Raw genomic sequence first — 23,993 nt, 5'->3', positions numbered from 1 at the left:
ACTATTTGAAGGTGCGCTGTACTTTGATTGTTTAAAACCTCGGCCCTATAGAAACCGCCGACTTTAGATTTTCTCTTGCTGAACATATCGCGAATGGATTTTGCTTGCTGGAGTGTGTACAAAGAGACTTGTACTTACGATAATGGCGATTTTGAATCTGAGTGTGCCTCTCTCTTTCTCACTCGACTCCCACTTCTTGTACACTCCTGTGCATCTTCCCTCTCCTCCTCACCCACATCTTCACAGAGCCTTTCTCTCTCTTCCTCGGCCCCTGCCTTCATGTAAAACAGCTGCCTCTCTTACTCTAAGACATGGGTCTCAAAATACTGCCTTTCTCTCTCTAAAACCTCGCAGGAAGCTCCCCATGCGTTGTGAAGCAGGAGAATACGTCTTCCCTGACCCCATTCCTGAATTTGCTCAAGCTGTAAGCTCTCTCTCACTCTCCACTCATAACCCAAGTTTTTTTTGGTCCTTTCTCTTTACTTTTTGTTCTTCTCTTTTATTTTCTTTATTATTTTTCTTTTTAATTACTGATTATTAGTGTTTCACTCATTCCAAGCCATGCTCTTACAGTTTACTATTATTAGTTAAATTTATCAAAATACCATGAGAGATTAACTATTTAATATTTTACACATTTGCAACCATTCCAACTCATGATCATGTGTATTTCAATTGATTTTACAAAGTTAAATCAAATTACATGGGTAAAATGTTAAATAGTTCATCTCTCATGTTATAAATCTTCCTTTATTATTATTGTTGTTGTTATCATTATTGTTATTATGTTTTGATGATTCAGGAGACAGAGAAATTCAGAGACCATCTTTTGAAAAAACTTTCAGAGGATCAGGATGATATTTTTGGTGAATATTACGAGGAGGTTGTCAATGTGTGTACAGAGGTATTTAACACTCTATTAATTTTCTTTTCTGATTATCATGATTTTTCTCTTTTCACAACTCTAGTTTCCCCAATTATTGGGACCCAATTTGAAGCTCCGGGCAATGACATAACTTATGTTTGTCAATATCTTTTGCAGAATTGGAAACTGATGTAGAATGCCTTTTTTTTTTTTTTTTTGAAGAATTAATGTACAATCAGTTCTATATCTATAAAAGGAAGAGCAGATAACTTTTGATGCTATCCATTGTTGTAAGAATGGAAATCTATCCACTCTTAAAATCAGCATCATTGTCACTTCCAATGCAACTATAAGAACTTAGAAATCGGGGGCAATATACAACTAGACCATTTACCTTTGGTGCAAAAAAGAAGAAAAACCCTAAGCAGTGTTTTAAAACTCGTTGTGTCCGACTTGGACTAGACGAAGTCACTCGGACCTAGAAGGGTGCCATTCTGACTGAGGAACTCTGAGAACCTGTGAGACTTGGCCGTTTAGGCAACGTAGAACATTGTTGTGAATTTCTCCAATTCGTTGGAGTTAATATTAAGAATCCCGTTGTGGCTAAAACGGGGAAATGCTTGTATTCTTAAACTATGAAAATTCAGCTGATAGGAGATGTCAAATCTCAAAGATTTTTGTGGTATTAAAACTAGGATGGGCAATTTTATTCTATTGAACAAATGTTTGAGATATCGTGGAACACTGAAAAGAAATAGGTGCTACGTGCTCGGGACACAGAATCCATACCTAGTATAGTGGTTTCAGAAGGTTAACCACGGGCAATATCCATTAAAAAAATGATGGACTTAAGATGCAAAGTGCTGGAGTTTCTGTAATATATCTGTCTATTTTAATTATTATTGGTAAATGTCTTTGTTGCATAAAGACCTTCCTGGAGACTACCTGTGTTTTCCATTCTTGCACAACTACATTTAAATTCCCAGTGTTCATTGGAGCCTGTACATTACTTCTCGTTTTACCTCACTGAAAAAATTCGACAAGTTTGTTTGGTCATACCTCTACATTTTCCAAATTGATGAAACTGCCTTTTCGTTTTGGAACTACAGATTCACATGAAGTTCTAAGTTGTTAATTCACATATAATTATTCCTCTTTATTCACAATTTATTTTGAGTCATCATTCTACACTTCATAAATCAAGTCATTGATTTAAAAACAAAATGTTTTAGAAATCATGTTTTTTATAAAGTTGACTATTTATATTGATAGAATATAGAAGGTACAAAATCCTGAGCAAGACACAGTTAGGCCTTCCCCAATAACTGGGTGGCCTTTACAAACCCCTAAGAGGGCCAGGAAATAAACATCAAACAGGGACAGATGCAGATTCACTATCAACATGGATTTCATTGGCAAATGACAAATACAATATTTGGGTAGTGATGTAACTAGAATGCTTCTACAACTAAAAAAAACAGGGAAAAAAGCATAACAAATTAAAAGAAGCCAGAAATCTACAAAAGCTGGGTTGGGATGACGGCTCGTGAAATGGGTTGCAGTGAGTTGGCCCCGGTGACTATTCCCCATAAACACAGGTCTTTGCATATCGTGAGATTATGTATGGGGGCTGACTCTTGCCATGTGCCAAGAGGTCAAGAAAGTTGGTGACGGAAGCTATGGTGAATGTAGCACTGTCCTAAGTACTCCCAATTCCTCCTGAGAGAAAATGTGTAGGATAAAGCAGTTTCTAGTCTTGGTAATGCGACTAAGAAAGATAAGAGTAGCAGTGAATGAAAGGCATATGGAAAACATTTATAAAGAAAAAAACTAGGGGTGAATCTGCGTGCCCAGCTTTGAGAGCTTGGGTGGTTAATCCATCAGAAAGACAAACATTTTTGGGAGAAGCTAGATGATGAAAAGGATTTGGGTATAATGGTTTACCTGCTATATGTTCTCTATCTAGAGAGTCAATAATCTACTCTGTGGTGTGGGTAGCAAGAAGAAAAAAACAAGTTACTTGCTACTTGAGAAGGAGAGTAAGTTCCATTGTTATGGCTTTGAAGGATCTTTGAGACAGGGAGATTAGTAGTATTGAGTATTGCTTGTACGACCAGTAGAAGGTCGACCATGTAAAGATCAGCACTTGTCCTTGTGATGTCTATCCTTCTTGCAGTAGATTTAAGTTAAGTTTTTCTTCATTTGGATGCTTCTCTTGGTTGGGATGCTTCTAGGCTCTGGTTTTTCTATGATTTCAACCTATAATGGTGTTTCTGATATTTAATACCAGAGCAGGATCCGCAATTGCAATTTTTGGGTGGCTCATAACGTTCGTTCTCTTCTCGATGAAGAAGACTACAAGCTGCACAGAGGGAAATAAATTTTCTTGAGCTACGATTTGATTTCTATCAGTTTCAAAGTCTGAAATCGGCAAGTAGCAATTACTTCCAATATTCATCCTACTTTTTCGCCGTATTTCGAGCTTAGCTGCACAACCATAAGGAAGCAGATTATAGTAGCTCATGTCATCTGACAACCCTTTCAAAATACAAAAATATGTAGAAAAAGATTTATGTCCTTGTCACGGTGAAGTTGGAATATATGTGCACTATTATTCTTTTGAGAGAATTGCTCTTGAAGGGCATCCCATACTTCTTTAGAAACATCATACTATCACGTATATCAGGTTCCATGGCGTTATACAATCATGGCTTGACTGTTGCATCATTTGCTCACCATTCACGAACTTTGGATTTGTAGAAAGAAAAAGTTTATATAAGGATGCAACCTTATAATGTAAGAACTACAGATGCCCCTCAAAAATTCATCGGAAAAGGTAATTTTAATGTTGAAAAACCCTTTGATTGATCATCTCGACATCGAGATGTATAATTATAAAAAATGAAAAGATTTATGACTATGAAAAATAAAAAGATTTTAAGTCTCAGAAATAGTGCATTTTACAACATATTATCTACACCGTCCATTTTCAAGATTTTCATATGTTTGTAGATCTACTTGATTTTAACCATTTTTTAAATTTAAAATTTTATAATTAGATATAAAAATAAATTTTGAAATAATCCTAATAACATTTTACATCAAAATTATATACCATGATAAAATTTGAAGGGAACCTTACCTCTACACCAACGGAGGCGTCTGTATGACAACTGCACCCTTTGTAGAACTACGGGCGATGTTTCATCTACCTGACCCATTTTGAATCACCTTAATAAACTAGTTTGCACTGATTGTGCCCAAGATCGGTTATTTGTTCCATTCAATTGGCTGGTGTAATTTGCATATTTGGGTTATCAAGCAGCAAATTTGACTGACCATGAGAGAGAGAGAGAGGAAGAGATTCACAATGAGCCCGGCAATATGAAGTGCCTAGAAGATGTCTAAAAAAGTGCCTGAAAATATGAGCTGGTAGGACAAAAGCGCTTGTGCTGCTTAAAATAAAAAGTAGGAAAATGTTTTGATAGGGCTGCAGCCCTATCAAAATAAGTAAAGCCTCACCACAAAACTCACCGAAAATTGTAGTTTTGGCATTGGAAAACCTTCAAGTCCATCATCTCAGCCTTGACCATTATTATTGTGAAAAACAATTAGGATTTCAAGCCCTAAAAATAGTGTAAATTATAACACATTATCTAAACCATCTATTTAGCCTTAAAAAAAGGTGTTTATAGATCCACACGATTTGTACCATTTTTTGAGCTTTAAGTTTCACAGCAGTGTTAGAAATTGATTTTAGAGCCATCATGGAGATTTTAATGACCAGCCTGCTTTCTAGATTGGGATTCAAGGTGAACCTTTCCTTTGTTTTCATGAAGCCTAGGCCTTATAGAAACTGCATCCTAAAACGAAAAGAAGGCGGTGATTAAAAGGGTTACCCCGAATACAAGTCTGCCAGCCATAAAATATCAAATGTATTTACAAAGAAAATTCCAAAACTCATGAAACTTCTGTCACAGACGTAAAGGCTTGGGTAAAACTATTGGCGTCTATCTTGAGTCCAAATTTGACTATAAACATGTTTTTCAATCCCAAATAACATTTAATGAATGAGCAGGACGGCAATAAGAAATTAACGGGACACACAAGCTTGATACTCTTTTGATTCTAAACTTCTTGAGAGTACTAAAATGCTCAAAAACCAGAATCATTATCAGTTTGATGTGATTGAGGTACCTACAAGTGGTAATTTTCGAAAAGGTTATGTTGATGATGATGATTAGGGATGTGTAAATGCATGCATGGATGCATACATGCACGTGTATTTGTGTCACTTAAATTATAGTTTTAAGAATACAATATAATCAAGGAGAATCTATTATTTTAAAATATAAAACCAATCAATATTTTGCCAATTTCAAGGGAAAATTGAAGAAAATAGAGAAAAAAGACATAATGTATTGAAATACGCTGCACCCACAAATACATGTGAAAGCACATACTAAACTTAGTTTTCAGCTTTGCTTTGTGCATGGTTTCATGATATCCTAATTATGTAAATGGTTGAGCCTTTGTGTGACATGAAATGGTGGTTGTCAATGTTATGGCCATTGTGTTTTTGGTGCCCCTGTAATGAACTAAAGGCTTCCTTTCTCATATTGTCAGTAGGAAATACTTGACCAAGTTTAATTTTCATCACACGCTTCTTTTTATTGCTTTCAATGGAGACTTTGGTGTAGTGAATTTGCTTAAAGGAACAATTCCACCCCCTCCTCTTTTTCAATTCAGGTCATTATTGTAAATTCCAACTATTGGACTTCAAAAGCGTTGCTTATGCTGGAAGGATCCACCTTCTTTTCTGGTTTTTGTGTGGTTTTTTGGCTTAAGATTTTGTTATTTTATTGATTTGCAAATACCTATGATATCTGTGTCTAAAAAGAAATAATGGGAAAGAAGAGTTTTTATCTCTGAGCCAAAAGAGATACCAAAAAAAAAAAGAAAAAAGAAAATAGCATTTCTAATTTCTCTTATCGATGAACATTTAAACAAGCTTTTTTGTGCTCTTTCAGATAATGAGTACTTTCCTACATAAAGAGTACCAAGGTCCCGGAACTCTCTTGGTCATCCCCTTCATAGACATGGCAGATACTGTGAAGGAGAGAGCGCTGCCTGGGGGTCCAGAAGCTGCTCGGGCTGCAGTTGTGTGGGCCCAGGAACATGTGGACAAGGATTGGAATAAATGGACTGGATCTGATTAAATTGAAGTAGTCAATTTATTCTTGTCCTTTAATTATAGGTTACTCCTCCTCTCCTAAGTTTTAAGACTCATTTCTATACGAGTTTTTATGTTGCAGTAACTGTATTATTATCTTAGTAATTAGAATCTTCTGTTCAGTGTTTGCACTTTGCAGAAGCGGGAGATGAAGCAGGAGAGTTGTAATCTCAAATACGAAGTACATTAAAACCATTGCTGGTAATTGATCTCTGATTTTTTTGGTTCTAGATGTTTACCTTTTCGAAGATGCAAGAATTTCCTAGTAGTCAGGAGAAGGAAAGGATGTTTTCATATGAATTTTGTAGCAAATGAGGTTATGACTCTTGTAACTGTATTCATATGATTTCCTATGAATTTTGTAGCAGATGAGGTGATGACTCTTGTAACTGTATTCATATATTTATGATTCAATATTTCTTGCCAACTATTTCAGAACACATACATGCCTGGGAACTTTTGCCTATTTATCATGGCATACTCATCATTGGATTTCTTCATGATGTTAAACTTCTGCAGCTCTTTTCCCATTTATTTTGACTGTTGTTATCACATGTCCAAGGTTTTCATATGTTTATAGATCTGCTTGATTTGAACTGTTTTTTTAGTTTAAAATCTCATAATTAGGGATAGAAAATAGATTCTGACACCATAAGAATTTTTGATACCAAAGTTACATCTCATTACAAAGTTTCGAGGTGCACCTTACTTTGACGCTTTAATGTTGCAACATTATGCAAACCACACCTTTTTTAAAATTATGACATTATAATAGATTTTTTTGTAAATTTCCCTTATTTTTATAACTTTTTTTACTATTTTTCTAAAAATGGATTCTTCCAAAGCTAGAAACATGTGCCACTTCTTCCAAGAATTTTTTTTTTCTTTTTTTTTTTTTTTTTTTTTTTTTTAATGTTAACATTTTAGGATATCAACCTTATATCAGCTTTTTCCTTCTAAAATAACCCATCTATATACAAGTTGTGCACTATTTTGCATAGGGCAAGCTTTATATGCCTCCTGTACAGCATAAAACTTATATGCTTTCCCTTATACAACCGTCCATTATGAATGGACAACTGAGATGACCCCAATCACAATGTCACGTCTCTACACCATTTTATTTTTTATTTTTTTTAGAAATTATTTTGACACCAAAGGTTGGGCATCCGCTCCTCTCTTAAACTCACACTTGTAAAAAAATATAAAAAAATATTACCAAAAATAAAGTGATTAAAATATCCCTTAAAGGTTTAAGGGGTATTTTGATTGTTATATTTTATCGAAAAAAATTTTAAAATATTTTCCGTAGGCGTGCTTCATTTAGAAGATGATATATACCAAATTTCATATTCATACAATTTGGAGGAAAAATAATAAAAATAAAATACTCTAAGGTGTCGGATCTAGATCAAACAGTGTGTGGCTCACTTGATCTAAATTAAACAGCTGGATGGGAGGGGAAGCATATATTTTTTATGCGGTAGGAGAAGTATAGAAACATTTCCCTTTTGTATAAGGTGCTTCCCTTATACTATACAAGTAAGGTATACAATTCCCTTATACTATACAAGCAAGGTATACAATTCCCTTATACTATACAAGTAAGGTGTACAAAGTTCTAGAAGGCTTTGGTTTTGAATGCCATGAGGGGCATGTTATCCTTTGGGAAGGAGCGGGAGTTGTGGTGATGGCACCCCCACACCCTAGCCACTACAATGTGGTTTTCATTCTCACTGACAATACCCCACTAACACTTCAAAAACCTAACTCTTCGAGTATTTGGAAAAGAGAAAAATTACAAAAAAAACCCTCTAAAATGTACTATTTATGCAACTTAACCCCCAACCAACCTTTCCTCTCACTTTTTTCCCCACAATAACTTTTCCTCGCAAAAACCCTTCAAGGTAAAAACTTGTTATTTTTTGGACGGAAATGCCCTTCCCATACAAAAAAATAAAACTGGCAGTCCCAAGTTGCGCATTGCCAGAGCATAGAATAACACTGCCGGAGCGCTTTGTAATGATTGCCGGATCGGAATAGGTACTGCCGGAGCGCTGTGGCTCCAGAAGGTGTACTGCCAGAGCGCCTTCATCTACTGCCGGAGTGCCCTAATGCACTTCCGAAGCGCTGTGGCTCCAGCCCTACTGTCGGAGCGCATTCATAGAATGCCGAAGTGAAATGTCTCCAAAAGGTGTACTGCCGAAGCAAGATCACGTAATGCCGGAACAAATTCATCTACTGCCGGAGCGCTGTGGCTCCAGAAGGTCTACTTCCGAAGCGAATGTCTATATTGCCGGAGCACGTTTTTGTATCACCGGAGTGACATAATCAACTGCCGGAGTGCCCTAGCTCTAGAAGGTCTATTGCCGGAGCGAGTTTTCGTACTGTCGGAGTGCGTTGTCTTCGTTGCCGAAGAGAGAGAGAGAGAGAGAGAGAAAAGCAGTGTGAGAAAAGGTATTTTAGACTCTTTTTTTTTAGTTCTTTTTGGGTTGGGTGGCCTGGCACAGCCTAGTCAGCCTGGACCTAAAAATTTAGGGCACAGGACACAAAATGTGGAGCGAGGGCAAGGCAATTACGGCCCAAAGGTAGGGCCCGGCCTGTTGCAAAAAGGTTAAACCTTTCAGTTTTTACATTAAAAATTTGAGCGGTGGCAAAGAGTTAAAATTTTGAAAGTTATCTTTTAAAAAAATAAAACATAAAAATGTAGAAAGTTACATTGAAGTCTCAATCCTTTGCGTCGCATACAAAGAACCCCCAACATTTTCTAAGCTAACCATCTAGGTAGCAGCCACAAAATCGAATGCAATATTGCATAAATGATAAAAAAGATGAAATAGAGAACTTAGTTTTTGCTTGAATTAAACAAGAGAAACAACATTTGAAACAATCAAATGAATCAATATAATATAGATATATGAAAAAGAATACACTATGACTACCTACACTGGTACAAGAAGATCACCATTACTTTCAGCCATTCAATGTCCAATTGGGAGGTTGGAGGCGTATCATTGTATGGGCTTGAAGTCCAAAAACAAAACAAAACAAAAAGTTCTCGAACTTTATAAAACCCCTTAATCATTGAATTTCATATTGACTATTAAGAATAATTTACGACATGCTTGGAAGTAGTAAAAAAAGATATGGGGACTTATAACCTCATTAAGGGTTTGGCCCTTAATAGAGCATAATGACATATCAAGATTCGTGTAATCAATCCCAAGTAGTTGGAAAAATGCTTTGACAATGATGATGATGATGAATTAAGAGTAATTGTAACCTTTTGACGATCATGATGATGCTGAATTAAGAGTAATTGTGACCTTCTTGTACCAAAAATAGATAGCTTATAGTATATAACTCTTATAAAAAAAATATACAAAACCAACATAATCTATATCTTGACCCAACATCGACATTGCTCAATTGAAAGAAGACAATCCAGGAAACTTACTCTTGGGCCTCTCCAAAGAAGATGGAATGCAATCTCCATCATAGCTCCCATCCTCCAAAATTAAAAGTACCCTCAAAAGTGTAACGCATCCATTTCACCCCTTTTAAACACAATAAGATTTCAGTTATTCTAATCCATATCCCTAAAATTGTAGAATTTGGATTTAATTTCCATATAGAATATGTGAAACTTATAATGAAAGCCTCCTTGGGGGTTTCTTTAATGTCCCTACTTTGTATCTTAGTGTAGACACCTTTTTTTTTTCTTTTTTGATATGTTTCATCTTAGACTTAAAGGAGATCTATTTTATAGCATTTTTTCAATTAATTAGGATCGGTTAGTTTTGGCAGAATTTTACGTTGTTTATCTACCTAACACAATCCAGCCTTTTTACCTGAGCATGGGACAGATTAAGAGGAAGTTTAATATCATAGCGACCATAAAGAGTGAAATAGATCAAGGAGTATCATGACCCAAGCTCCCATGTTCCAGTGTTGTAAAGAGTGGCACAAGTGCCACACAACCAAGGGTTGAAGGGTCATGGGACCCACCTTCTTCTAGAGGCCATTGAAACCTTCCAAGCCAATATGACCTTTAATGCGGCAGCTTAGAGATTCAAATGGGAATCGCATTTCAAGTTTAGACAAATATGGATTAATCTATGTTCAAATTTATCCGGTCAAATTCAATTGGAATATGATAATCAGGGATATCGAATCCACGTGCAGTCCAGGTGCAAGGCTTGTAGGGCCGGTTTGGTAAATTGTTTTCATCGTTTTTTGAAGCGCATATACTATGCTCCCTCGGGAGCATACAATATATTTACTCCCGAGGGGAAAACAATAACTTAGGAGTTTTTTATTTTTAATTATTTGAAGTATTGGAATCTATCTAACAATAATTAGATGATTATTTTTAAAGAAAAAAAATAGATTTTGTGTCCATAAATATCTACATCATTCCCTCCAAAAATTGGAGGTTCCAGTACAATCTTGGGATTATATTTTGTTTAGGAACATAGAGATGGTATTTTGTTTAGGTACATAGAGAGTGAGAGTTGTTTTCTTTTCTCTCTTTGAAGTTGTTTGCTGGATTTTCGACATCACATCCTTAAACATTGAGATAAAAAAAAAAAAAATAAGAAGATAGATTTCAAGTTTTGGAAATAGTGCATCTTATAACGTATTTTTTTGCCCTTTTTTCAGTTTTCATAGATCTGCTCGATCTATGCTCAATTGTCTTTTTTAAGGATGAAGTTTCTTTAGGGCCAATGCTTTATGAAAATAAAATAAAGCCTCACCTCAAATCCTCCTCCAGAAAGTACTTTCGGCATCAAAAATCTTCATGATGGCTCTAAAATTAATTTCCAACATTGGCAATAAAATTTGAAACTAAAAAAATGGTACAGATCTTGCAGATATGTGAACACTCATTTTTAGGGCGAAATGGATGGTTCAGATGATTTGTTGTAATATATACTATTTTTACAATTTCAAATCTTAATTGTTTTTTGCACGACCATAATGTTCAAGTTGAGATGATCGATTTATAGTATTTTCAACACTTTGAGTTGCATTTTTTGATGAGTTATGAGGTGAGGCTCGACTTATTTTGATAGGACTACAACCCTATCAAACAATTTTCCTCTTTTAAAATGCCAAAATTTCCCTTGTTCATGGTTGGGAACCGTGAATAAGGAAAACAATTTCACCCACCTTATGGGTCCGGGTCCAAATCCAAGTTTTGGACTAGGTGGGTCAGTTCCTGATCTGAATCTGAGATTTGTTTGGACCCCTATTGGGTCGGGTCGGGTTTGTGTAAAAGTATTAAAGAATTTTACACAATACAAATTATTATTATTATTTTCATATCTATTCATGGGTCCTGGTCGGGTTCAGCTCCAAATGACTTGGAGCCTGGTCGGGTATGGATGTATGAAGGACATTGTCGGGTAAGTTCCATGTTCGAGCCGACCCAGACCCTACCCGACCCATTGACACCCCTACGAGTAGGAGAACTCCCATCATATAGTCAGGTTATATAAACGACCCTATTTGTTCAAGTTTCCCAACCCTGAACGGAAGTGATTGGACACTTTTTAGGACATGTTTTGAGGAGGTACCTTAGTACAATGAAAATTAAATTAAAAAAAAAAAATATTCCTATAATGTCAATTGGAATGTTTTGGACTCCTTGACCTTGCAAAAACTAAACGGTCAATTGCCCTGAATCAAACCATTGCTTTCTCCGTTTGATTCTCTTCAAGGAAAGAGCTTCCTCCGGTGGATGGAAAGTGGTAATCTCTAGAACTTACAATATAATGTCCTCTATGTCATGGATTATAGTTTGGCATTTTACTAAAGGTTTTTATAGTATCATTTTACCCTCGTTGAATCATATACTCGAGGTTGGGTGTGGGCAGACCATTTCAAAAAGGAGTCCTCCATTGATTAGTTGGAGAAGATTGTCAAGATTTCGCGATCCGATTCTGAACCGTTCTAATTCCAATGGTGACTTGGATATAGCTTCCCTTGGTGGATGGAAATAAAAGTGGTAGCCCTCTTTTTATTTTGCTTGTGCTCTATGGTTTCATCATCAAAAGAAAAATCATTCTTTTGTCTTGTGGTTCGGGTTTCATCAACAAATGAAAAATCATTCCAACTCCCTTTAAGGCTGGTCTCGCTTAGCCTAGCCCACTGTGGCCAAAGTGCAGTAGTTTAGACTTGGCCTTGCTTCATCTGGGCCAGGCCATCCATAATTGGCTTTATAGTAAAAAACACAAGGCCGGGTCAGCCTAGGCCCTGACCCAGGCCGCCCACCCAGCCCTCCGTCGGTCTAGGCAACCGGGCCCATTACCTACCCTGCAAGCTGACCCTTGCCATGTAGAAGGAAGAATGATAGGGTTAATTCGTGAAGGTTACTGTATCTTTTTTAAAACTAGTGAGAAGATATAGAAGATGAAAAAGGAAAAGGATTTGACACAAATGGTTATGTGCATATAAGGGCCAATTAACCGTTCAGTTTTGTCAATTGAACGTGTGGGAATATTACATGCCTCAAATGATCACTCTCTTGGTTTTTTAGGAGAATATCTATCTCTTTCTTAAAACTGGAATTATCAAAACTGAAGTTTAAAAAAATGAAAAATAATAAATAAATAAATAAGAGTTTGGATAGCCTTGTCATATTACAAACGCGGCATTGTAGATTTTTTTCTCAACGCGCCATCGTTGAATTCCTTTTGCTTCTTTGACTAGAGTGAAAAGATTTTATGGTATTGCAGGAGCATTTAATTTAAAAAAAATTACGAAAACCCCGAGGATGATATTTTTTATGCAACTTACCTCCAACCAACTTTTTTTCTCTCATTTTTTTTTCCAAAACAAACTTTCTATACAAATACCCCCAAGAGAAAATTTCCATTAATCATTTTGGTCATATTTGACGTTGACTTTTGGACCCAACACATTATACACAAGTGCCAGACCTCCCTAAGGCAACTACCAAACCGAAACTATGTATTGCGGGAGCACACAAGTTCCAGACAGCTAAGGCAACTACCAAACTGAAACTGTAACTACCAAACTAAAACTGCGTATTGCCGGAGCGCACAAGTTCCAGACCGCCAAAAGCAACTACCAAACCGAAACTGTGTACTACCTTACTGCTTTTTTCAATTGCCAGACTGCACTTTACACAGTGACGGAGCCTTATTTCTAGATAGCATTTTACATAGTGTTGGAGCCCTACTGCGGGACCGCCAGAGCCCTACTTCCAAACTGCACTTTACACAGTGTTGGAGCCCTACTGCGCAACCGCACTTTACACAATACCAGAGCGCTATTGTCGGACCATACTTACACAGCGCCTGCCGGAGCCTCTATTTCGGTAGGAGGGAGGAGAGAGGTGTGGATAAAGTAAAAGTAAGGGAGGGTAGTTTAGGTATTTTTTTATTTTTTTTGTTGGAAGTATTTGTATAGAAAATGTATTTTGGGAAAAAAAGTGAGAGAAAAAATTAAGTAATGTATGTTACATGGAGAGTGTAGTCTTAGGTTTTTTTTGTAATTTTTCCTTTAATCTATTCATTCCCTTGTCCTCATATATAAGTAATAACTTAAGCCTGGGCAATGTTTTAGTCCCCCAAATTGTAAGGACTAGGGGCTGGCAAAAGAGGTTAGAAGCACTCTGCACCTTAATAAAATTTACCATATTTGGATAGCTTGATTTTACGTGTTGAAGAGCTCAAAATCTAAAAGAAATTTCTTTATAAATATAAATAATATGATGACATTTTGAACAAATTATTCTAGCTTTTACTATGCCAAAGCGAGAAACAGGTGACACTTTGTGGCCTCCTTTACGTTCCCTTAGACCCAAGCCATCCGTTGATGAGGGGCCGGTTAATTTCACTGCTATGAAGTACACATATTTTTGAGAATCTTGGTAGAAATTATTGGATTGAAGGGGATTCTTTGAATGTTATTAGATGGTGTAAGAAAGAGCAAAAGTCCCATGGGAGCTCCGATCCCTTTGGTTACAAGTTATGGATTGGGTGGAAACTGTCCATTTCTTTTACCTATGTTTATCGTGAAGCAAACATTTTGGCAAACTCTTTGGGCCTTTTTGATAACTGGAAACAAGTTCATAAACTGAAAGTTGGAAGTTCTTGAAGAACTGTAAATTAGAAGTTACTTAAGAAATTCTTGATTCCTGTGTTTGATAACCTCACTAGGAAGATAAGAAGTTCATAGTTTCTATGGTTGACAGCTCTTGGGATATATGGTAAATATCTTATATTTACATTTACATTGATAATAATTTAAATATAAATATATAATATTTAGAACATACTATAATATACGATCTACTGTAGTTTATATTTATTTTTAATATATATATATATGAAAATATCTTATATTACCTAAATATATAATATATAAATATATTTTTTATATAATATATATAACATAGTATAATATATAATATAGTGTATCTTATATTTATATTATTATATAATATATAGTCTATATTATATAATAAAATATATTATATTACATAAATTTGTAATATATATAACATAATAATGTACTTTTTATTAATTTTATTATTATATATTTACATAAAATAATATCGTATATTGTACATTGTATTTTATATTTATTCTATTAATATATATTTTTATTAAATAATATTATAAATATCTGTTATATTTTATAATATTTATAACATACTATAATATATAATATATTGTATTTTTATATTTATTTTTAATATATATATATATATATATATGAAAGTATCTTATATTACATAAATATATAATATATAAATATATATTTTATATAATATATATAAGATAGTATAATATATAATATAGCGTATTTTATATTTATTTTATATATATTTTATATATAGGGGGGGGCGGGTTCATTAAAAAAAAGTTCCAAGTTTGGGATGGAACTTTTTTTGAAAAACAAGATTGGAACATGAACAGTTCCTTGAAGTTTTGTTTGAGGTTCAATTTTTTTATCAAACATAAACCTTGAACAGTATTAAAAAGTTCTAAACATCCCGGAAGACACTTTTGTTATCAAACACCCCTTCTGGGTAGGGGTGGTGCTACCCTTCCTTCTCTCATTATCTCTAATGATGTAATTTTCTTTTCTTAGTCCGCAATAAAAATTACTAACATTTATCAAAAAAAAAAAACAAGTACACATATTCTTATTCTTCTTCAATGGATTGGCCTCATCGCCGGTCAATTTCACGGCACGCATATTCTTATTCTTCTTCGACGGTGATCCTTGCTCGTTTGAATGTATATAAGCTTCTTAGGAATTAGTTTGTGAAGGTTACAATCAAATAGTTATATTTTTAAAACTACTGTGAAGATAAAGATGACGACAAAAGTCTAAACGATTTGACACCTAGGTGCATATAAGGGCCAGAATCTTCATACACTCTATCTTCTTCTTTGTTTTTAGTGAATATCTTTATCTTCTTAAAACTCGAATTATCAAACCTCAAGTTTGAAAAAAAAAGAAATTTGAGTATGGATAGGCTTGTCTGACTACGAACGCGGCCTTGTGGAATTTTTTTCTTAACGCGCCATCGTGAAATTCCTTTGGCTTCTTTAAGACAGGCAAAAAGGATTTTATGTTCCTGCAGGAGCATTTAAACCATTCACTCCCTTGTACTCATGTGGAAGTAATAACTCAACCGTGGGCCATGTTTTAGCCCCTAAATTGTAAGGACCTATTCTCCTCCTCACGGACAGGCAAAAGAGATTAGAAGCACTGTGCACCTGAATAAAATAGACAATATTTGCATTTCAAAAGCTCAAAATCTGCATGAAATTTCTTTACAAATATAAATAATACATTGAAATTCTGGAGCTTTGACCATCCCAAATGAGGGAAATCCGTGATGCTTTGTGCCTCCTTTCTGTACCCTTGGACCCAAGCCATCTGTTGGCCGATCATTTTCACGCCTCTCAAGTACACATATTCTTATTCTTCTTCCACATATGGGCCTCATGATCGGTCAATTTCACGGTTCTAAAGTATACGTATTTTTGTTCTCATGTGACCGTGATTTTTGCTTCATTTGAATATATACTAGTTGGATTACATGCATTGCACGACGAAATATAATGAAAGCTAATAAGACTAATGCTACAAAACAATATAATGAAAGCTAATGAGACTAATGCTACAAAATAATTATGAAAATATAGCTAATAAGATTTGCGAATATCGATCTTTTGTGTATGGAGGTCACAATCATTCGTCTCTTAAATTTCAAAATGAATGGTTGTAAGAGTTTTAGAAATTTCAAAATGGTTGGTTGTAAGAGTGTCATTGAATAGTTCTCGAACTTCGTGAGTCACCCTAAGCCATCCAATTTGACATCTAATCAATGGGAATGATCGTGACCTTCACGTAAAAAAAATAGCAATCCCTTAAGATTTTACTCCTTTTAATTATTTCATCTCATTTTTACTTTCATATGTACTTTGAAATTAAATCAAAATATATTGGTTAAATATTGAATGGTTGATCTCTTCATGAATTTCTCAAAAAAATAAATAATAAAATAAAATATTAAAAAAATAAAAATATTCATCATGAAAAGTAATGATTTAAAAAAAAAAAACCAGGAGTATACCTCCTTGAGTACTTCATTATTGAGGATGAAGATTTGCATGTTCTATCAAACGCTCTTCTATCTAACAAAGAAAACGAACTTCAAATACCTAACCTGCATATTTTTTGAACTGCTAAAGCAATCCAAAAATGGGAAATCAATAACCATACTATACGTATAATAAAAACGATATATAGGTTCATATAATTACAATAGAAATAATAAGCTACCAAAAGAAAAGAATTGAAAAAGTATATAAATCCATATAATACAATTTTTATGTCCATTTATCCATAAAAATGCAATAAAATAAAAATAAAAATTCAATAAATAATCCAAATCATATTAGTTGCAATTAAATAATAAGTTTCACCAAAAAAAAGTAATAATAACTTAGGTGAAGCATTCACTTTCATGAATTTTGTTCGTCTAGCCAACAGAGATACTTAAGGTAGAGATATCTAATTTGCAGTGATGAGGGGTAGATGTATAGAGTTTGAGAGAGAGTATCAGATGAATAGAGGGAGAAGGATAGAGTTGTGTGAATAAATTTCAAGATATTATTGATAAAAAAAAATTTAAGAGATGGATATAGAGTTTGAGAGAGAGTATGGAGATGAATAGAGGGAGAGGGAGAGGGAGAGGGAGACGGAGAGGGGGAGAGAGAGTTGTGTGAATAAATGTCAACATATTATTGATAAAGAAATTTTAAGAGATGGGTTGAGATATTTTGGAGTGCTTTTTGAAGATTTAGATTAAATGGTAGTGCCATTAGAGTTGAGAGAGAGTCCTCAATTTAGGAAGAGAAGCTAATAGAGGTTGTAGAGAGAGGGGTGCGTAGTTTTTCTCTCATTTTGAAAATGGGAAAAGTTAACAAGGTTACATTAAAGATGCACCTAAAAAATCCATCAGAAAATGTTGTTTTAATGTTGAAAAATCCTCTAATTGATTATCTTAACATCGAGATGTATAAATATGAAAAAAAATATTTTGAGTCCCAGAAATAAGGCATCTTGCAACATATTATCTACACCATCCATTTTAAGATTTTACAATTTTATAATTAGATATGAAGATAGATTTTTGTATAATCCAAATAATGTTTTACACCAAAATTACATGTTATGATAAAATTTGGAGGTGCGCCGTACTTGGATTGTTTAAGGTTGTAACCTTATAAGAACTTCACCCTTTAAAAATTAGTATATTGGATTGTTTAAGGTTGTAACCTTATAAGAACCTCACCCTTTAAAAATTAGTATATGTATATCATTTTAGAAATGCCTTCTTTTTCCTCATCTCAAATTGATACATGTATATCTTTTTAAAAAAATTCCGAGATCATCCTTATTTTAGGAAGAGAGGGGTAGAGGATGAGTGGTCTCTTTCCTCTTTCGTTAGAGTTTGTTAGTGTGAATGTCCAAATTTCCAAAATATAAAGAATTTATGGGATGGATAGTTCTCGAAGATTTTTTAAAAAAGAAAGAGAGTATATTTTAAGGAAAGAAAAATTGTATATCTCAAACTCTTAACCTCTATAAAAATCTCACCTATATCAATATAAATATGCTGATATATATAATATTGATCTTAACATAATACCCTAAAAAAAAAAAAGAGACATATTTGATAAACACAAAAAAAATAAAGGTGCGTCATCTTTGTCTTCCCCTAAATATGGTTCTCCTAAAATATCTGCGTATTCTATCTCATTCTCTACCTCTTCGCCATTAAATATGGGTCCTCTCTCTCTCCTCCCCTAAATATGGTTCTCCTAAAATATATGCATATTTTCAATCAAAGAACGATGGCTTTCAGTCCAAGAACGATATGGTCTCATCGTTAGGCTTTCAGTTAGATACGTCTCCTTTATTGTCTAAGATTTTTAGTCACTCATCTTTTATATTTTTGGTGATTTTGTATACAATTTTTTTTGGCAGCTTAAATTAAAAAAACTCACACATTTTCACTCTCACACGTATCTCTTTATATCATATCTCTCAACAATCTCACACATTTTCACTCTCTCACGTATCTCTCTATATCATATCTCTCAACAATCATACTAGTTAGCCCCTTTTTCTTGTTTTCTTTTTTTTTTTTTTTTTCTTTTTTTTTTTTTTTTTAACAGTAGTTATCTCGAGCCATACAAATCCTCTTAAGCTCTATTTGATAAATGAAAAAACAAGAGAAAATATCATGTTTTCTCAATTACCACACTTTTTTTTATTTGGGGAACGGGAAAAAGATGGAAACGCCGAGGCGGAGCTCTACATTTCTTATGGATTCCATACTTTTCCCCATTTTTGGGGAAAACTATAATAATGTTTCTCATGAAAACAAAGAAATGCAAAGATCCCCTCTTTCTTTTTTATTTCTCTGACCTTATGATCCCTCTCCCGTCTCAATCTCTTATTGCCAAAGCTCTAGCCTCAACTCTCTCCAGTTTTCACAAACAAGTTACCAAATAAGGGTTCTTATTTTCTAGCTAGAGTTTTCTACTTCTCAAGCTTCTAATTTCTTGATGTTTCTCCAAAAATACAACTTTCTCAATTACCAAACGTAAACATACTCTTAAACAATTATTTTGTACAAATGAACAGTTGGAGTTGTCCAAAATACAACTTTCTCAATTACCGAACATACTCTTTAACAACTATTTTATACGAATGGACAAGCATACAGTGTGATCGCCCATCATGGGCGTTGAAGCTGTCCAAAAATACAATTTTCTCCATTACTAAACATAAACATACCCATAAACAATTATTTTATACAAATGTGCAAATATACAGTATGGTCCCTCACTCCACGCTTTGGAGCTGTGCCGTAAACGCATTTTATCCTCCCTCTCTCCTCCATGGTCAAGGAAAATTATAAAAAGTACCCTAGATATATTATCTATGCAACTTATCGAGCTATTTTTTTTTCTCACTTTTTTTTCTACAATTATTTTTTTTCACGCAACAACCTTCTAGAGCCACATAGCACCAGCAAATGAGGACAATGTGCTCCAGTATTCACTCTGGTAGTCCACCTTCTGGAGTGAAAGCACTCCGGCAGTTGGATAGGTCACTCTGGCAATGAGGACACGCAACGTGCTCCGACAGTACACCTTTTGGAGCCACAGAGCACCAGCAAATGAGGACAATGTGCTCCAGTATTCACTCCGGCAGTCCACCTTCTAGAGTGAAAGCGCTCTGGCAGTTGGATAGGTCGCTCCGACAATGAAGACGCGCTTCAGTAATACAAGGACTCGCTCTAGCAATACACTTTTTAGAGCCACAATGCTCCGGCGGTTGAATAGGTCGCTCTCCCAATAAAGACAAACGCTCCGGCAATAAAAATATGTACTTTGAAAGTACAACTTCTGGAACTACATCGCTTTAACAGTTTAATTGGTCGCTTCGACAATACTCTATTTGGGATTGCCACTTGAATTCTTCTTTTTTATATATGAGATGGGCATTTCCATCCAAAGAAAAAAGGGGGTTTTTGTGAAAGGAAGAGTGGTTATGGAAAAAAAGTGACCTTCAGGGTTTTTGCGAGAAAATGTGGTTGTGCGGAAAAAATAAGATGAAAGATCCGCGGGGGTAATTTAGATAGTAAATTTGAGGGGTTTTCTGATTTTTTTTTCCAATAAAATATTGTATTAATTTTTTAATTTTTCCAGATAAAATAATGTATTAATTGTTGAAGCTCCCCACTGCCAATCTCACCAAACATTGTTTACCCTTTTACTCACCCTCTTCCTCAGCCGCTTCCTCCTTTGCTTCCTCTCTTTCTCTCTCTAAAATTAGTAAACATCAGACCCTCAGTCTTTCTCTCTCTAAAAAACACTCTAAATAAGAAACCCTCTCTCTTTCCATCTCTTTACAACACGACACCTGCGCGTGTTTCTGAAAAATTGGGGCGAACACCGACTCCCTTCCCACTTTCTCTCTCTAAATCACGGAGTTTATCTCTCTAAATCACGGGGAGCGCCCATTAATGGTTGAGGAGGGGAGATGGGAGAACTTAGAGAGAGGAATTCTGGTGGAGATATTTCAGAGGTTGAGCGAGAAGGATCGACTGGTTGGGTTTCCTCTGGTTTGCACCTCATGGCGGGAGGCGTCGAACGACCCTAATTGCTGGAAGTATTTGGACTTGGATCGGTGGTGTGAGATTCAGAGGCAGGAGTGGCCCGCTTTGCTCTGCACTTCTCCTCAGAACGATTATCACAGGTTTTTGGAGTTTGTGGTTGGGATCAAAGGGGGAATCGTGCAATCTATTGTGTTTCCGGGGTGGGAGACCAGGGAACGTGATGTTCTGTACGTTGCTGACAGGTCACATCTCTCTCTTGCCCTTGCTTCTCTCTCTGGCTACTCTCTCTGTAATGGCTCTCTCTTGCCCTAGCATCTCTCTCTATAATGGGTACTCTCTAGCTTCTCTCTCTGGCTACTCTCTCTGTAATGGCTCTCTCTTGCCCTAGCTTCTCTCTCTGTAATGGCTACTCTCTTTCTAATGGCTTTGCTCTCTCTGTAATGGTTTTGCTCTCTCTGGCTACTCTCGGCTACTCTCTCTTCCCCATACTCTATTTTTTATCTCACTCAATTTTCCGATACTCTTTTTTATGTTTCCCCCATACTCTATTTTTTATCTCCCTCACTCAATTTCCCGATACTCTTTTTTATACTTCCCTAACTGTCGAGTACATAATTAGTTCCTCTCTCTGTCAATTGTCCAAGAATCCACTTTATATCTCCCTCTCTCAATTGCCCAATACTTGCCCAATACTCTGTTTTATCTCTCAATTGTCCAAGAATCCACTTTTTATCTCCCTCTCTCAATTGCCCAATACTCTGTTTTATCTCTCAATTGTCCAAGAATCCACTTTTTATCTCCCTCTCTCAATTGCCGCCCAATACTCTGTTTTATCTCTCCAGTACATAATCGGTTTCCTCTCTCTCTTTCTCTCTCTCCTGACCCTCTGTTTTTCTACTCCCAACTGTCCTCCACAGAATGAATTTCCTCTCTTTCTCCCTCCCTCTGTGTGTGTGATCCTTCTCTTTCAATCACCCTATGCAACACATGTTCTGCATGCTAAACAAGTAAACATCTTTCATCTCCATCACCTAATGCTTATTTCAGATGTCCAAGCTTGAAGTCTGTGGCCTTCCTCGACTGCAACCGCTTACTTAGCTCCAATGGCAAGTGCCATTCCCTCCAAAGGGCTATTCGCCAGTGGCCGGGCCTCCAAGCAATTCACGTCAGCGGTGACCTTCTTTGCAGTATGTGGCCGGAGGTGGAGAAACATTGCAACAACCTACGCGAGGTGAAGCTTGGGGGTTATATTCTTTGTGAGAAGCAAGCAACATGTATAGCAACACACATAAGGCACATTAAGGTCTTGGTGCTTGAATTTCCTTTTATCCCAAAACAAGACATTATCCCCTTCTTAATGTGTTGCAGGGAGCTAGAGCGCTTTGTTGTGAAGTGCAGAGTGAAGATTGAAATGGATGATGAGATTAGGTTCTGGGCCTCTCATATCGTGCATTTTAGAGTGGAATACGTGGACCAAAATCAATACGTCGAAGAGGCTTTGGTTGGAGAATGTGCATCCACAGCTGAGTCAGGTGTCTCGACTGTCCCTGGTGGAGCTGAGCTACTTCATCGGCCTCCTGCTTTCCAAAATCAAGAAGGTCTTAGCCTTAGTCAGCAAACATTTTAGTTATTGAAACAATTTGATCCATTGCATTATTGTCATTTGATCTCATTGAATGGTTGGTGATAGAGAGAGACTCTCTTTTGTATGGGGCTCGGCACTTGAGGTCATCTCCTCCTTTTGTGAGGCTCTAGGGAGGCTAGTATTGAAGGGTGGAGATTGGAAGGGAAATGTGGCTTACCGCATTAAGCCGTAGTCCAACATTGGTTGTACAGTTGAAACTAACAGGGAGAAAAACTACTACATCCTTTCTTTTTAGTTTTATTTAGGTAGATATAATGTATTTACGTAGATATAATGTATAGCAGGTTTCTTAGTGAATATATCTATGGCACAAGATTTTAGAATAACAAGCAACATTTATACCACTGATACTGCAACTTCGGGCTTTCTGATGAGTAATTAGCATAGCATAAGAACCTAGAAACCAGTTAGATTTCCTCGCCTATCCTCTTCTCTTTTAGTGTTTTAGATTTTATTGTTTAGAGGGGTTCCCATATGCCAGTTTTTTGATTGATGTAATCCAGAAAATTTTGGAGGGGTGTATAGTGAGAAAAGGACAAGGGTGATGATATAGAGATGCATAGATCAATAAATAAAAGCTTATATTCATTTTATATTTTTGGATCTTGTATTCTCCTGCTCATGCAGAAGTCTTCTGTGACTCTGAGGTTTTAATCATGAGAGGGAAGCTCCATTTTAGTTATGTTTAACCAAGATTTTTGATATCCAAGAAGTAATCCTTTCTGCGAATTTATCAATTCCTTTTGAACATTTATTTCATTTTCTTGTTTGCTGGATCATCAAATTTAGGAATACATAAGCTCCTCTGATGTGACTTTAATTTATGATAGTCCCAAAAACTTATCATTGATTTGATGTTTTTCATTATCATCATTTTTGGGCTTATATATTTTCTTTTCATTCCCCTTAATAATTAGTTTGTCAATTTTCTTTCTATTGTGAACCAAAAAGTGGCTTTTCTTATGAGAATTAACGGGTTTTCCTTTCATTCCCCTTAATAATTACTTCGTCAATTCTTCTTTCTAGCATGAATCAAACCAAGAGTGGCTTTTCTTATGAGAATTAACAGGTTCGTGGATGTTTATTACATAATTGAGCTTGGTCCCCAAAGTCCTCAAAGTTCGAATTTGCAGGTTAACATAAAACCTCAGATCATTATGGTTTTGTTTATTTTAATTAATAGATATTCAGTAGTGGAGTTTTAAACGCTTGAATATGCTCTAGGCTTCAATTAGTTACTCCAAGTTGGGAATTTTTTTAAAAAAAAATAGGCCACCTCTGAACCTCAACGGTTATTTATGCAGTTTATTGAAGAATCTGAGCTCAATGCTCCTTCACTTCAAGATTACAAGAATAGCATGATATTATCCTCATTTCTCTAAGTTTTTAAGAATTTGGCTTAGAAGTTCTCAGATTCATGTCTAAGGTAGACTTCTGCCAAGTTCCTTTTCATTAATGCTCTGTTGGCTAAGGTAGACTTGTGCCAAGTTCCTTTTCATTCATGCTCTGTTGGCTAAGGTAGACTACTGCCAAATGCCTTTTCACTCATGCTCTGTTGCTTGTT

The 23,993-nt window shown here is 35.5% G+C and overlaps 2 protein-coding genes and 1 long non-coding RNA gene across 5 annotated transcripts; 2 read left to right on the top strand and 1 right to left on the bottom strand.

Moving 5' to 3' along the window:
* The first annotated feature begins 101 nt into the window (after nucleotides 1–101).
* LOC18427609 (protein PLASTID REDOX INSENSITIVE 2, chloroplastic) lies at nucleotides 102–6,525 on the top strand. The gene is made up of 4 exons (XM_006836658.4): nucleotides 102–424; nucleotides 803–904; nucleotides 5,896–6,122; nucleotides 6,222–6,525. The coding sequence occupies exons 1-3, from the start codon at nucleotides 143–145 to the stop codon at nucleotides 6,082–6,084; spliced, it is 573 nt and encodes a 190-aa protein (XP_006836721.2). The 5' UTR covers nucleotides 102–142; the 3' UTR covers nucleotides 6,085–6,122; nucleotides 6,222–6,525.
* LOC148780199 (uncharacterized) lies at nucleotides 2,256–4,296 on the bottom strand. The gene is made up of 2 exons (XR_016042948.1): nucleotides 4,008–4,296; nucleotides 2,256–3,227 (listed from the first exon to the last, which is right to left on the bottom strand). It is a non-coding gene; the product is annotated as an uncharacterized LOC148780199 (long non-coding RNA).
* Nucleotides 6,526–20,005: 13,480 nt separating the features above from the next.
* On the top strand, nucleotides 20,006–23,022 carry LOC18427610 (F-box/LRR-repeat protein At3g48880). 3 transcript variants are annotated; one of them, XM_011622609.3, is made up of 3 exons: nucleotides 20,147–21,026; nucleotides 21,832–22,015; nucleotides 22,153–23,022. In XM_011622609.3, exons 1-3 carry the CDS (start codon nucleotides 20,692–20,694, stop codon nucleotides 22,192–22,194), a joined length of 561 nt encoding a protein of 186 aa, XP_011620911.1. In that variant the 5' UTR covers nucleotides 20,147–20,691; the 3' UTR covers nucleotides 22,195–23,022. The 3 variants fall into 3 exon arrangements, with proteins under 3 accessions (XP_006836722.2, XP_011620911.1, XP_020518896.1); XM_020663237.2 differs by having other exon boundaries at nucleotides 21,832–22,058; XM_006836659.4 differs by having other exon boundaries at nucleotides 20,006–21,026; nucleotides 21,832–23,022.
* The last annotated feature ends 971 nt before the right edge of the window (nucleotides 23,023–23,993 follow it).

Source organism: Amborella trichopoda, chromosome 10 (assembly GCF_054954075.1).
Source record: "Amborella trichopoda isolate Santa Cruz 75 chromosome 10, AtrichopodaSantaCruz75HAP2 v2.0, whole genome shotgun sequence".
NCBI lineage: Eukaryota > Viridiplantae > Streptophyta > Magnoliopsida > Amborellales > Amborellaceae > Amborella > Amborella trichopoda.
The sequence above is the reverse complement of the archived record's forward strand: the minus strand, read 5'-3'. Positions and strand labels throughout refer to the sequence as shown.